This window comes from Pongo pygmaeus, chromosome 5, assembly GCF_028885625.2.
Source record: "Pongo pygmaeus isolate AG05252 chromosome 5, NHGRI_mPonPyg2-v2.0_pri, whole genome shotgun sequence".
Taxonomy (NCBI): Eukaryota; Metazoa; Chordata; class Mammalia; order Primates; family Hominidae; genus Pongo; species Pongo pygmaeus.
In genome coordinates, this window is record NC_072378.2 from 6,079,988 (window position 1) to 6,095,883 (window position 15,896).

General features: G+C 42.5%; 1 protein-coding gene across 1 annotated transcript in view; it reads right to left on the reverse strand.

The window, feature by feature from the left end:
• The window catches only part of F13A1 (coagulation factor XIII A chain), a 168,364-nt gene that overhangs the window by 44,120 nt on the left and 108,348 nt on the right, over positions 1-15,896 (reverse strand). The window contains exons 9-10 of the mRNA XM_054492391.2: positions 5,526-5,629; positions 4,101-4,189 (exon numbers count right to left, since the gene is read on the reverse strand). Coding sequence (XP_054348366.2) covers positions 4,101-4,189; positions 5,526-5,629 — 193 coding nt within the window. The remainder of the gene's footprint in view (positions 1-4,100; positions 4,190-5,525; positions 5,630-15,896) is intronic.

Sequence of the window (15,896 nt, forward strand, 5' to 3'; positions counted from 1 at the left end):
GGAGGCAGTGAATGCCCTCCTGGGCTAGGAGGCCTTCCTGGCACTGGACCCTAGATCCTGCTCTCAGCAATGCGGATACAAGAGCTTCTACCTTCATGGAGCTCATATTCTAGAAGAGAGAAATGGAGTACACACTAAGGTTGGAGGATGAAAACAACAGGGCAGATGGTGATATTTTAGGTGGAGTGGGGTGAGCGAAGGCATCTTTGAAGAGGTGACCAGAGCAGAGACTTGAGTGCAGAGACTTGAGTGCAAAGCGTGCAAAGTATTCTTCCTACATAGAGTGAAAGATAGTGAGGGGAGCTTTCCTAGCAAAAGGAACAGTATGTCTAAAAGTGCTGACACAAGAGGATGTGTCGATGCTTTCTGAAGAGCAAAAATCTCAGTATGGCTGGAGGGAAATAAACAAGGGATGAAGTAGAAGGGAAGCCATGGAGTCTTGTAGGAATTTATGTTTAATTTTATTGTAAGCGTGGTGGAACTCCACCAGAAGTGTTGGGGCAGGAGTGTGATGTTTGTATTTACATTTAAAGAATAATTCTCTTGATCTTTGGAGAATAGACAGAAAAGGAGCAAGAGCGGGATCAGGGAGATGAGTTAGGAGGTAACTTTATGGAGCTCAGTGTTGTACAGAGCTCAGAGGGTAACGATAGATTGTAGAAGTGGCTGGATTTATGATAATTTTTGGAAGGTATTTTTGGCAAGGTGCATAAGGGAGGTTAAGAAGGAAAGCTAAAATAATTCCAAAGTTGTATATGCTATTTGAATAAATGACTGGATTATTTTACAGCCAAGTAGCAGACGCCAAAAAATAGGCTGCATCTGATAAGATAGTAGTAAAATAAATAAGTTTGAATTGAAAATGAATAATCTACAGGAAAACATCTCCTCACGTTGTATAAGAGAACTGCTGGCACACAGCAGAGGAGGGCTTAGCTTCTTGAGCAATGAGATGGTTGCTGTGGTCCCAGGGAGCCAGTTATTGCTCCTGTCAAAATCATCTCAGTGCCAGGGAGGGCAGGCAGGAGTATGTGCATGTGTGGGTGCATATGGGTGCGTGTGTGCATGTGTGTGTGTGCACAGGTGTGTGTGTATGTGTGTGAGTTTGGGGTGGAGTGGTGTGAAAGAGGGCAGCAGAGTTAATGAGAAGAGGACAGAAGAGAGTTATCTTCGGCAAGAAGGAGAGCATTCTTCACTAAGAACCCCTGAGGGCTTAGTGAACACGGAATCTTGGAATACGACTCCAGACACTTAGAACAGCTCTCATCTCCTCTCACCTATTTGGAAGCCCTCGGCCACCATGAGCTGGGGAGATAAGAGGCAGATGGGCCTTCAGATCCACAGGAACCCACTGCAGCAGTGAGGACATGGGAAGGGAGGGGTAAGAGAAATAAGCTTCAAGCCCTGGCAGAAATCCAGAAATGTGGAGGGTGAACTTCCAAAGTGGAGGAGGAGAGAAAAAAGGAACAGAAGGTAAGACATTTTCCAGGCATACCCCTCTTCTTTTTATGCTCTGCTTTCACTTACTTATGGAGACTAAGGCCCTGGGAAAACTAAAAAATAGTCAATGAACATGATGCTTGATCAAGCCCGGAAATGAGTAAGGAATGACCAAGAAAGTCAGCATGCTGGGAGGGAAGAGAAGGCGAGCTGACACAGCAAGGATGAGGGAGAGCAGAGAGAACCACAGACTTGAACCTGAGTCATATCGACTAGTATGACACTCCCCATGGGGTCCCACTGCAGGCACCCTTGAGAAAAGATTCCTCATACACTTTTCATCAACTCAAACATCTCTTAAAAATGGCTCAGCCCTGGAGCGCAGCCCATGCCAAAGCAACAAATTGTACCCTCTGTCAGACACGCCTCTGCAGTGGGTGAGAAAGGAGTAATTATAATCTGCAAATCCTGATGACATTCATAACACCCCGATCTATATTTAATAATAGCAAAAAGTGTTTGCATTTACAGCTATTAGGCAGCTCGCTTGTAGAGGGAGGTCCTTCTTCTCCTTCTTTGCAGCAATAAAGTGTAATAAAAAGCTGGAAACAAGGCTTTGTGGATTTCAGAGTGATCTCCTCGTTGGGGGCTCTCGTAGCATTATAAACTATCAAATGACAGCTGGGAGGTTTGTGGAAATCTTCAAACCCAAAGTGAAATCGAGGGGATAAAATTCCAACTCCAGTAAGCCTGGTCTCCAAAGGCTTCTGTAAACTGCCACGGCAGGTACGATGAGATGAACACTGGTCTTCTGTGTGTTTCAAATTCCTGATCTTGCTCTCTGAATTTTGACGTTCGTTTTGCCTTCTAAATATTAACATTTCTCAGTCCTGCCTCCTCTTTTCCTCATTGTTGCCATTTGTCTAGCTCATGCCCTTTCCATCTCTGGCTTGGAAGGATGACCAGCCCTCTAGATGTTCCCCCACAACTTCGTAACAACCCCTCCAATCCGTGTTCCACAAGGCTGCCAGCACCTTGCCCAAGTTCCCGCCCAGTGAAAACTCTCCCTCACTTACAGGAGGGACAAGGAGCAAGTTTCTCAGGGAGGTCCCCCGCACTGCGTTCCTTCAGCCTCCACCTTCCAACACCCCTGATGCATCCTTGGCGTTCTAGTGAGTCTGCACAGCTTTCAGCTGCCCCCACACAGCTTTCAGATGCTCAACTCATCCCCCTGCTTTGCACTCCTCCCTTCCTCCGGCTTCTTTCTAATCCCTTTGCCTAATCATCCCTCCTTCCCATGTGGTCCCACAGTTCTCTGCTCCTACTACCTGGGGACACTTCCACAGGCATCCTCACTGTCTGTTCCCAGGTCGCCCTTCCTTCCTAGATGGTGTCTTGTGGTCTTTGCCATCCTGCTTCAGTTCTTGGCCTCTACTTCTCAACTCATTCATCATATGAATGCAGATCTGTGCTCTCTACATGGCCCACCTGACAATTAATTCCATAGCATCACTAGTATTGTTGTCATTTCATGTTCAGTGTGTTTGTGCCCTGTCACCTGGCATCTAGAAATACGTTTCTTAAAGACTTGAACCTTAGAATTCCCCCCAGTACAATGCCTGGTATACATTAATAATAACTATTTATTCCTCCTAGAGTACTAGAGTGCAATGGTTACCAGTATGCATTCAGGTGTCTGCCTGGCTTCAAATCTTAGCACTGCTATTTATTAGCTAGATGATTGTGAGGAAGTCACTTAATCACTCTTTGCCTCGATTTTATTTTCTGTAAAATGGGAAGAATTATATTATCAATTTTAGAGGGTTGCTAAGAGCATCCAATGGTAGGCAAAGTGAAAGACATTATTTCAGTGTATTTATTGGTGCAAATATACCCTGGGGAAGTCCTGCCTCTCAGTCTTTCAAGTCTTTCAAGGCTGGCAGCCCAGCCTTCTCCTTTACCCAACATCTCTTACATTTAATTTGATCTTCAGAGCTCTCCTTGAGTATCCTTTAACAGCCTGTTCTGCTTCCAGTCCCTGCCTAGTTCTTCTGAAATTGCAGAGCCTTTGCCCAGGCATTCCCATCAACCCTGTAGGTGGGCTGTTTTCCTCTCTTAGAGTAGCCTCCAGGTTCCCCTTCCTCCTTTGGCAACTCAACCCTCCCTCCCTGGCCATGGGTGATGGTGTGGGATGGCAGGACATAGACTGCAAAGGCCAGGGTAAGACCATGGTTGGGTGTGTGTATGTGGATTTTGTCTTACATGGATTGCTGGACTAGTCCCAGAGGGAAGTGGAATGTCCTGAAATTTCAATTCATGACCCATCTCTACCAATGAGGTTAGTTGAGAGATCCATTAGTCATATAATTTTTCTGGAGCAGTTGATACCTACTTAATGGGTGCAGAGAAGTAAGCTAATTTAGTAAAGCATTTACTTTTGGGAGTAGGGAATCCCAGAACATCAAGGAAAGAAAAATGTTAAACAAGAACTGCATTTAGCATTAATAGCCTGGAAGTTGGAATAATGCCTAGTTACCTTTGTCAACACGAAGCATACACTATGTACCTGGAAAACCTAGAAATAACAACTTTTAGCTTACTCTTTCATGTGTTAAGAGGCTGGGGAGAAAAACAGCACTTTCCTCCAGCTTCCTGCTTACCTCTGCAAAAACAAAAGGTGCATCAAATTGGAAGCAGACGTGGCCGTGCTTGATGGCTTGAACCGAGGCGGGGCCACACCGATACATGCCTGCATTGCACAGAGGAACGGCAGTGTGAGTTTGTCATCTCCAATTCTGTCCAGATACTGCAAGATTCATGGCACTGAGGGTGACTCTGTAGAGACCAGTGTTCCCAACTTCATTGCTGATTTAGCCCAAATGCTTTCCAAGGCTGAAGAGAATTCCACTGGCTATGCCTCCTCAAGCCAAAAATTGAAGCCATGGAAATAAATACAAAGCAACACTATTCCTGCATCTACTCTGCCACCTACAAACACATACCCAGATGTGTTCATGCCAAGCAGGTGGCTTACACAGCATTTATCTCTTGTTCAGGTGGTATCTGAAATGTTGGAAATGTTGATGTGTGCTCTGTGGTTGTATTGCTGTTGCTGTTTGTTTTGCTTTTTGTCTTTTGTTTTTGGACATTATGAACATGTCAAGTTTAACTGGAGAATTTGGACATTACCTGTGCATTTTGGCCATGCCCACCATGCATTTAGGAAGTCAGAAGGCCCATGTTACTCTTCTAAAATGCTTTAAATTTTAACCACCTATCCATAGTTAATAAGAGATTAGCTGCTATTAGTCACCTGTAAAAAGCCCCCATGATATATAAACCAGAACACCAGAAAGTGCTAAACTTTCTTCCTTAAAGCCTAGGATTATAATATGGTTTCACTATGAATATCCATTGAATGTTTATGCATGTTCCTGTGTGTGCCCATCAATATATCAACACCTGAGGAAATAAACATAATATCCACAGTCTACTGATTCTTTATATTATCATATTAAAGAGAGATGGAGGCTTATGATGTGATTTTATAAAAATCTGGGGGAGGTCAGAGCTGCAGCTGCTTAGCATAGTTGGCAAGTTAGAAGACAAATACCCACATACTCAAGCTTTGGAGGAAATCACACGACATAAAAGGAGACCAGGTTCTGGAAAAACAACAATTTAAAGGATGATCTATAATTACTTTTCGAGTTCTCTATTTTCTCTACTGCCTTATATCTTATCAGTGCATACCACGAAGGGCTGAAGTATATTTTATAGCCTAGTAAAAATGCTTACAGATATTTTCTCTCCTGTCTTCAAAACTGCTTAGCAAAGCAAGAATGGATGAATTATATGTTGTTTTATATTCTTCTTCTAAAATCTGTAAAATAATCAGGGTAAAGCTGACTATTGAAATGAAATTAAACCTGATTGGAAGGTAGCTAATACTGTACATGTGCCCAGGAAGCACACTTCAGATATTGGCTCCCAGTGGGCGTGGTTCCCACACATCAAATGCAAGCATAAAAGCAAAACAAAGATCAGCAATGAAGCAATTTCCCGGAGGGAGGACACAGTTTTACCATCACTATTTTCCTGGGGAGTGCTGTCTACAGCTTGCCAGCCTCCAAATCCAACAGGAAGGTCAGGCCTTGTCATCCATGCTTCATTCCAGCAGTGGTAGTTCCTTAGAAAACACAAGCCCAGAGAGGTTAAGCTTCCCATCACACCCAATGCTCCAAGAGATCAAGAAGTGACGGCCAGGTGCAGTGGCTCATGCCAGTAATCCCAGCAATTTGGGAGGCCAAGGCAGGTGAGTCACGAGGTCAAGACATGAAGACCAGCCTGGCCAACATGGTGAAACCCCGTCTGTACTAAAAATACAAAAATCAGCTGGGTGTGGTGGCGGGCGCCTGTAGTCCCAGCTACTTAGGAGGCTGAGGCAGAAGAATCACTTGAACCCAGGATGTGGAGGTTGCAGTGAGCTGAGATCACGCCACAGCACTCCAGCCTGGTAACAGAGGGAGACTCCATCTCAAAAAAAAAAAAAAAAAAAAAGAAGTGACCCCAAATCCTGTGCATATGCTATCTACAGATTATTGGAATGGATTAAGCCAAATCTGAGGGTTTCTGGAGATATCCTGGGGCTCTAGACTTGGGTTTTCTGGGCAGATTCATTCTCATTGGCATCCCTTGGGACACTCACATGGCTGGATGTCTCTTTCCCCCTGCTAAGAGCAACTTCAAGGCCACCCAAAGATATTTGAATCAGTGCATTAAACAGTTTTAATCTTAACCATTCTCTGCTGACTAACGAAACAGAACTTACTATGTACCGAAGGGGTGGGGAAGAAAAGTTAACCAAAACTGAAATATTTATTTTGAACTTTTTAATATAGTTCCTATTTAGAAAAAGCATATTCCTTTGTAGCAATTAAGCAATAAATACTCGTGTTTGTGGTCTTAGACCATTACCGTAGAAACTATAACAATTATCCCTGACTGTAATTCTCTACCATTTCCATCTCGTGTCCAACAAGAAAAATAGGTTGTCAGGGTGAATCTCTCTTTACCCTTTAAGGTGCTAAGGGTCATGGAAAACTTCTCAGAACTTTGAATATGACCCTGGAAGCAAGACCATGGAATAAAATGTCATCATGAATTGTATTATTATGTCCTTGAAAAGACCTGAAGTTATATGACAGTACAGAATCAAATGAGAGCACATTAACCCCTCAGCACTATAGAAAATGTTCATATAGTAATAAAGATTTAATAATGTGGTGAGGTAGTTACTGCAGTCTTTGTTTATGACACTGATGAATTTCAGGTTCAACTACCATGGGTCCCTTGCCTAGACGCTCTTCAATGTCAGCTGTTTGCCCATGCTCCCATCCTTCTCTGAGTGCAGTCCATTTTTGATTGGTTCAAGAGATATTAATTTCACTATGTACCCACTATACACCAGGAACCTTGGTAGGTGCTGGAGATTCAAAGATGATCAAAACATAGATTCTTACCCATAAACGGTAATCTTCTAAGAGAAATGACAAACCTGTAAACCAATTATCAAAACTGTCATAGGTTTGCTGTGAGACTTAAATAAGCTAATACATGTATTTCGAACACGGACTGGCATGTGTTAAGTGCTCAAAAATGGTAACTCTCAGACTTTGAAAAATAATTAATTTAAATGATCCCTGGTAAAATGGGAGTTCATTTGGGGTGCCATGGATTCTCAGTGGAGCAAAGTTTCCAGGTATTTGGGAAGTGATATTTCAGCTGAGGCTCGAAAGATAAATGGTAATTTAGGAGGTCAAGAAAAGGAGGAAGAACAAAGTTACAGTGGCATGAAATAGCCACCATGGTGTGTTTGTGGAACTGTCTGCTGTGTGTTGTGGCTGGAGCGTAGCATGTTTGAATATTCAGGTGCATAGGAGAACAGTGATGGCAGGCAATGCACGAAACTAACAAATACATATAACACTTTCTTAGTGCGAAGTGCTGTTCTAAAACCCTCATGGATGTTAACACATCTGATGTCCCTAGCACCCTATAAGAACAGTACTATTGGCCGGGCACAGTGGCTCACGCCTGTAATCCCAGCACTTTGGGAGGCCAAGGCGGGCAGATCACGAGGTCAGGAGATCGAGACCATCCTGGCTAACACGGTGAAACCCTGTCTCTACTAAAAATACAAAAAATTAGCCGGGCGTGGTGGTGGGTACCTGTAGTCCCAGCTACTCGGGAGGCTGAGGCAGGAGAATGGCATGAACCCAGGAGGCGGAGCTTGCAGTAGTGAGCTGAGATCACCCCACCGCACTCCAGCCTGGGCGACAGAGCGAGACTCCGTCTCAAAAAAAAAAAAAAGAACAGTACTATTATAATTACCCCCAGTTTATAGGGGAGGAAGTTGAAACCCAGGAAGGTTAAGAACTTTGCTGAGGTCACACAGCTAGTTAGTGATAGAGCTCTGAAATCCACGCTCTTCGACACTGACCTATGATATAGGTGAGGATAAGATTGTGAAATCCTTTGATATCAAATTAAACATTCATACTTTATTCTTAGGCTATAAAAAGCCATTGGAATAATTTAAGAAGAAGATCTAAATTTGCAAATCTCTGTTCGTGGAAGATGGATGGAGAGGCAAGGCTGGAGATTGAGCTGAGTCCTCCCGGCTGTCCCCCACCCCTGAAGAACTGCAATAGTGGACCAGAAAGGCATTCAGGTGGCCAGCACCGTGGAGAGGGAGAGAAGCCATTCGGGGTACAATCCATAGGTTTAGGGAGATGTGAGGGACTCGGATGAGTTGGGGAAGACTTGTGCCTGTCTAAGGAGTATGATGGTTTTGTTTACCAAGACTGTGAATAAAAAAGGAAGAGAAGAAAGTCTGTGTTGGGACTGGTGGTGATGGGTGGATGACCAGCCCAATTCTGGGCAGGATGAGCTTCAGTGCCTGTGGGAAATCCAGGAGGTGAGGCCTAAGAGGAATTTTTGTCTACACTTGTGATGCTCTGGATTGGATGAAGCGGAGGAGGAGGTTGCAGGAGTATTGGTGGGTGGTGGAGGAGGGCTGGGCAAAACCAGCTGACAAATGAATGAGGAGGGAAAAAGACGTAGCTTCTTCCTTAAAAGTGACTTAGAGGCTGGGTACAGTGGCTCACACCAGTAATCCCTGCATTTTAGGAGGCCGAGGCAGGAGAATTGCTTGAGCCCAGGAGTTTGAGGCCATCCTGGGCAACATGGCGAAACCCTGTCTCTATTAAAGAAGTTAGCTGACTTGTAGTCTCAGCTACTTGAGGGGCTGAGCAGGAGGATCACTTGAGCCCGGGAGATCAAGGCTGCAGTGAGCCATGATTGCACCACTGCACTCTATCCTGGAAGACAGAGTGAGACCCTGTCTTAAAAAAAAAGAAGTGATCTAGGTTGTAAGACAGAAGAAAAGATAGGGCAGGGGCTAGCATGTAATGCAATGCAGGGAAGTCTGTTTTGGTTATTTTCAAATTGAAAGAGACTGAGGCATGTTCATGGAGGAAGGTAGAGACAGTGGGAATATGAAAGGGAGCTGAAATACCAAGGTTGCAAGAGGCTGAGGCTGAGAGCAACACCCTGGACAGGTGTGGGAAGCAAGGCAGGGTCTGCAGGGAGAGAAGGGTACAGATGTGGATTAGGGTGAAGGTGTGGAGGTCTCTGAGCAGGAACATGAGGTCAGTTCCCACCTGAGAGCCTCCATCTTTGCTTGGAAGCTGGAAGGGAGGTCACTGTGTGTGTTAGACAATGACTCTGCTAGCCTCTCTCCAGAGCAGTGGAGGTTGCCCCATCAGGCAGAAGGACCCAGGGAAAAACAGCAATAAAACATTTGTAACCCTGAATGGACCCCGTCCTGCTTCCTATACAACCCGAAGTGTTTAGTGACCCCCTGGCTTTCACTGCTACACCATCACCCTAGATTAATAGGCTCCAGAATAGCCTTATTTAAATTCAAATCTCCTTGGCAAGGTTAGCCTGGAACAAGATAAATATGCTTTGCACTTCAGATCTCAAGTGAAGACTTTTCTTTGAGGATAATATTTCTTTTCAAATGACCAGGACCCGGGGAAAAGTTTCTTTTCTCTCACTTTGACATCTAATTAGTTACACGTGATCTCTTCTAGTTTCACTCATGGCTGAGACATTATCTGTGTAATTAGGGTGGGAGTTTCATAACAGGGTCAGGAACTTGCAGGCAGTGGGTGAGGTGGGGAGGAAGCAAATGCTCCCAGTAGGGCTGGGCCTCCATCAGTGGGTGGAAAGCTAATGGCTCAGCTCCCAGACAGCCCATGAACAGAACAAGAGGGTGCTACCTCCACAGCCATGGGGATCTCTTTCACCATGCAATCCTTTCTACTCAGGAATGACTAGGGGAATTGTGTCCTAAGCCACCCATGCCTCAAGAATTTCCATTTGGCTGACATTACACAATTCTATTTAAGCATGCTCAGTTTTTATATCCCAAGTTCCTCCATGAAAGGGACTAATGTTTACAGATGTTTCTTTTCCCATTTTTTGTTTTGTTTTGTTTTCTTGAGACAGGGTCTCATGTTGCCCAGGCTGGTCTTGAACTCCTGGCCTCAAGCCATCCTCCTGCCCCAGTCTTTTAAAGTGCTGGGATTACAGGCATGAGCATTTTACTCAGATATTTAGCATTTTTGCTGCAATTCATACATGTCAGAGGATCTAATTTTCAATATACAGTAATGTCATTTCCCTTTGTGTTGGAAAACTTCCTTTAGCATGTCTTTAATTTTTTAAATAGACACATAATAATTGTATAATTTTATATATTATGGGGTACAAAGTGATGATTTTGCATACATATATATAAAATCAAATCACATTGTGGGATAATTAAATTAAGTTAATAACATATCGATTACCTCCCATATTTATTTTTGTGGTGCAAACATTTGAAATTTACTCTCCTGGCAATTTTGAAATATATGGTATAGTATAATTAACTATAGCCACCATGTTGTATATTTGATCTCAAACACTTATTCCTTCTGTACAGACTTTTCCTAATTTCATCTACTGATTCTCCAGGTTGGAAAATACCAACTGATTCCTGAAATGCTACTTTTTATTCTAAAGCTTCTTTATCTAGATCCATAAGAGTTTTTCTGTTTTCATCTTGCAATTCCATCATGCATTTGTAGAGTGCATAAATCTACTTTGGGAGCTCTGTTGGTCTCATTTTTCTACACATCTCCAGCACTAGAGCAGGGCCCAGTCATTAGGAGGTGCTCAGTAAGTGTTGACTAAATAAATCATGAGGACATCTAGCAAGGAAGGTCTTATTAAACCTTTGCTTGTTTGTTTCGCTTTAAGATTCATGGTTTTCTATGTTCTCGGAGCCTTCATTTGAAACTTGAGTTCTCACTATACAGTCAAAATGTACCGTGTCCCTTTAAAGTAAAAAAATTCTAAGTCTCCTTGTTGCCTCTTTCAATAGAAGCAGTATAGAAATCAAAATAAAGGGCCCATTTCATTGAGACTTGTTTAATTAAGATGAGAACAACCTTTTGGGAGGATAACGATGGAGATGACAAGTGAAGAACACATCTCTGCTTTATGTTTCTTCCTGTGTGTTCCGTGCAGTGACAGCTAGTAATTTTTAGAACTCCTTTCAAGGATGCTAATAATTCAGCAGTATTGGTACAAAGGACTCAGAGAACCTTCACCAAAGGCAGTACTTCACTAGAACAGCAGCACCATCCCCTGCTGGGGGACCCTACATGGGATGTCATAGTTTATGTTGTGATTCAGTAAATCCATGTGCTTTGAATTTGTGCACGGGAAATAATCACACAAACGCAAAGACAAGTGTGTTATGTAAGAACGTTCATCATGGTGTAAGAAAGGGAAATTGGAAGCAGCCTAACATGTGATCAAGTATTTTGAAACACAGAATAGAATGCTATTCAGCCATAAAAATGCAGATCTATATTGACTAGGCAGGAAAGACATCCATGGCATATTAGTGTTTCAAAATCACATGCAGAGCAGAATTTTCAATGACTCCCACTACCCTTCCTTTTGTATAATTTTCTCCCCTGAGTGTAGGTGAAATCTACAAACAGAACAGGCTAGTACTCCTGTGACTATGTTACTTTATGTGTCAAGGAGGATTTTGCAGAAGTAATTAAGTTTACTAATCTGTTGACTTTGAGTTAATTAAAAGGTAGATTATCAGGTGGGTCTGGCCTCATCAGATGAGCCGTTTAAGTCTGGGTCTAGAGATCAGAGACAGAGCAAGTCAGGGATTCAAAGCAGCAGAGACATTCTCCTGCTGGCTTCAGAGAAGCTAGAAGCATCTATGAGTTCTACAGCTGCAAGGAACTGAATTCTTTCAAGAACCTGAACAAGTTTGGAAGACGACTCTGAGCATTAGATGGGACAACAGTCCCAGCCAACACTGATTGCAGTTATCTGAGACCCTGAGCAGAGAGATCCAGTCAACCAGTGACCAAACTCCTGACCCACAGGAACTGTCTGATGATAAGTTGTGTTTTTTTAAGCTGTTATGTTTGCAGTACTTTGGTATGCAGCATTAAAAACATGCATACGACATACAAAGAGATATATTACAGAAGGGTTAAGGAAATGTTACAGATGTTCTTAGTTAGAAAATAGATACTTCTTACTTTGGTATTTTTTTCTGCAATATTTAAAATACTGCATAATAAATATGTATTAGGTTCCCTCCGAAACACTGAGGACTATTTATTTATTTATTTATTTATTTTACCAAAACCCAGTAGAGCACAGTAGTTCAAAATCTGTCTTGGTTCTGGCTAAAGTCATATCCAGAGGTATAGGAGCCCATGGGATGGTGAAGAGCTGGACAGAGAACACAGCTGAGACCAACATGGGCTTCAGGGTGCTATGTGTTTGAAGAAAATAAAGTGGTTAATTTAAACAAGGAGTCCTTTACTGCCCTTAACTTGCTAACTGCTTAAACAGTCCACAGGGTCATCTCATTTACAATCTGTCCAGAAAGGTTTCAGAGAAAAGGAGTTCTTAAAAGGGAAGAAAGAGATATGGGCTTGTAATTTTGTTTGTGCAGCTTTATTAGGGCTCAGGGGAGAGCACAAATAAGATCAAGAGAAAGCCCTGGAGGAGATGTCTTGGACCAACTTCAGCTGTAAACCAAGGGTTTGAATTCTTTTATAGCAAAACTGGCAGGGAGTGAAAGAAAGGCACTGTCTATCTTGCAAATCATTTGTGTATTTGTAGCAGACGGGTGTAGCCCTACCTCTCTGGTTCTGCTAATACACTTTGAATACAGACAACAATATTGTTGACAATAATGACAGGACATCCTGGATTATATTTCAGGGGCAGTGGGGATAGGATGGGGTGGGAGTTGTTGGAAAGAAGTGGGAACAATTTGGTGGACTCTGGGCTTGTCTAACAAGACATTTCAAAGTGGAAATGAAAGCCTGGACTTAGAAAAAAACTTGTCAGTTAGGAAATACAATGAAGGAAGATGACAGAAAGGAATTATTCAGAGGAAAGGAGGCATGCTGCAGGAATCTTTGATGGAGCTGGGAGCATGACACTATTTCAGAATACAGCTATTCATTGTTTGAGGCTGTTGGAGTGCTGAAACCAGCAAGGGACATTTGGATGTTAACTGGCGTCATGTCAAAGGCCAGCAGTCCAGTCAGGTGGAGACCAGGCCAGGGCCCCTGTCCTCTCTGAGGCTCAGCTGCTTCACATCCCTCTGGCTGGGAGCCACCTGAGGAAGCCCTGGGTAGCCAGTCATGAATGGCCTCATTTGCATAGCAATGCTATATGGGAGATAAATGGAGGGCGCCATGGGCATCCCAGCTCAATAAAGGATGCTGTTGTAGGAATCAATTGACCACCAAGAAAAAAGAAGAAATGAATGTGTTTATTCTTGCTTGTCCTGTGAAGGCAAGGGGTTTTACAAGTCTCACTGAGAGGTCACGGTTTAAATACAGTCTGATATAGCACAAGAGACCTCAATGGAGGGGGTTGCAGATGGCGGGGTGCACTTGGAGAGGTGCTGTAACTCCCACCATGAAACTATGACTTGTATGTGTAGTAGGAGTGATAGTCAAAACCATTAATAAGTGCTCAGACACAGGCATGAGCCAAATGGATGCTGCAACCCATTGGAAAGGACATCAACGCTAAATGCAGTCTACCAGGGTATCCTGGCTAGATACCAGTCCAGATGTCCTCACTCACATACGCACTACAGGAGCACTGAACGAATTTCCATCCACAAAGTCTTTAGGGAGTGAGTCCTTCCTTAGTCCTGAGAGCCTTTCCACTCTCTTCTTAAGCTTCCAAGAACAGATTTCTTGGATATTTATCAAGAGAATTGTACAGCAGCTTTGTTAATAGCAATTTTTAGAAAATTAGGGGCTGATTATCCAGCTTTCTTTTTTTCTCCTCCTTTCATTTTTCCCCATGGTGTGATTACATGTTTTATTATTTTTTTTTTTAGTGTAGTACCTCCAAATGGAACAGGCAGGGAATGAAACCAAATTTGGCAAAAATAAAACACAAATTATAAAACAAAACAAAACAAAAACAACAAAAATTAAAATTAAAAATTTTCAGAAAGTAGATGCCACCCCATCACACAGACCACGTTTGCCATCATTAGTTAGCAGAAAGCCCTTTCTGAGCACTTCTGGGTTCCCTCTGCTGTGTTCATTTTGAAAATGAAGCCCTATCCCCTTTTACCACTCTGGCATAGCAAGCTAGGAATTAATATCCTGACTGAACATGAAGACAATATTGAATTTTGAGAGCATTTGTTTGTATAACTAATGTATAAAAAAGTTTATATAATAAATTCTGGACAAATGTCTCCATAATTATTGAAAAGGGTTAAAAGAATTCTAACCAATAGACCCAGTAGGTACCAAAGTTACTGTTTTGCATTATAAACTATTTATGAATATGATATTCTACAGTTGATGGCTCTTATTTTTATAACGTGTTCCTAGAGGTATTATTAATTACCAAAAGGAATTATATTACATTCAGTATAGCCTAGGCGGTGCATACTTTATTAGTTTCTAATTACTTTAAAACTAGTAACCTTCTAATGGTATATATGATGACTCTTTTAGGCAAAAATTACGATTAACCAGAACATGATTCCATTGCCATTTGGAGTGTTTTCTATGTGGTTTATTAAATGATTTCCACTTTTTTTCCCTTTCTGCCTAATTTCCCGAGAAGCTATTACAATGACCTCTGACATTTTACCCCCAAACTCCCCTTGGTTTACTCTCAAGTGAGACTTGAGTGGCATGAGGACTTCAGGTGCTCTTTGGAGACATTCCAGCAGCAGGAATGGATGGGTGCCTGAGAGGAATGGGAGGAGAGTGTAGGGCAGTGATTTCCAGCCTTCAAAGAGCAATGCCCCCTTCTTGTTTTTAAGCAAATATTTTTTACATTCCTTCATTAGGCTGAAACTAAATCCATAGATGGCTTTCTACATACATAATTTCTAAAAGATCAATATCATGCCCCGTAATGTATGGGAGAAATGGAGAAATAAAAGGATATACATACAATAATATATGTTTCAGCAGATATATGTCAGGAAGACTCTACTAGATGCCAAAAATATTCTTACAAAATGTAAAGCACCTTAGGGGTGTGGTAGGTCCCCATTTGGAAGCACTTGTGTAGTGGTTAAGAGTGGGCTCTGGGAAACACCTCCAGAGTGGCAGAGTAAGGACCACTGGAAATCTGCTCCTCCACAGAGCAATGAGAACACTTGCAAATATGATCACAACCGACCTTCCCAGAACTCTGGAAGTGAAGCAAACAACAATCTGAGGGGCATTTATTCAAGGAAAAAAAAAACAAACAAACAGATAAATCTCAGTAAGAAGAGTGACTTTGTGAAGTTTTAATTTGCCTTATTCTCACCCCACCTCCACAGTCGTCTTAAAAACCAGTAGCCTCAGTAGCTTTGCAAACTTGCAGCCTAGAAACCAATGAAGGAGAGAAAATGAGTTTTGAACACCCCGAAGCTCTTTCTCTCCAAATTGCCACTGCTTAACTTGCCTGGCAGCTCTCTGAAAAGCTCCATTCTCAGGGCTTGTTTTTATTTGATCTGATTCACAGCTCATTCTGAATCAGCCCTATTCATATAATGTATAAAAATAAAATAGAAGCAAATGTTTAACATCATAATGCCTGAAGGGGCAATACCACTTGAGACTAAAAAAGGGCTATCCAAAAGACTTTGAAAGAAAAAACAGGGAATAAGATGTCCGTAGGAAGCTTTGAAAAACTCTGACACAGATAGCCACAAACATGTGCAGGGCTGTGAGCATGCCCAAAAGAAAAGCCCCAGGAAGGTCCTCATCTCTCATCTCTGGTTGATCTTGAGGCTCTGTCCACACAGGAAGTGA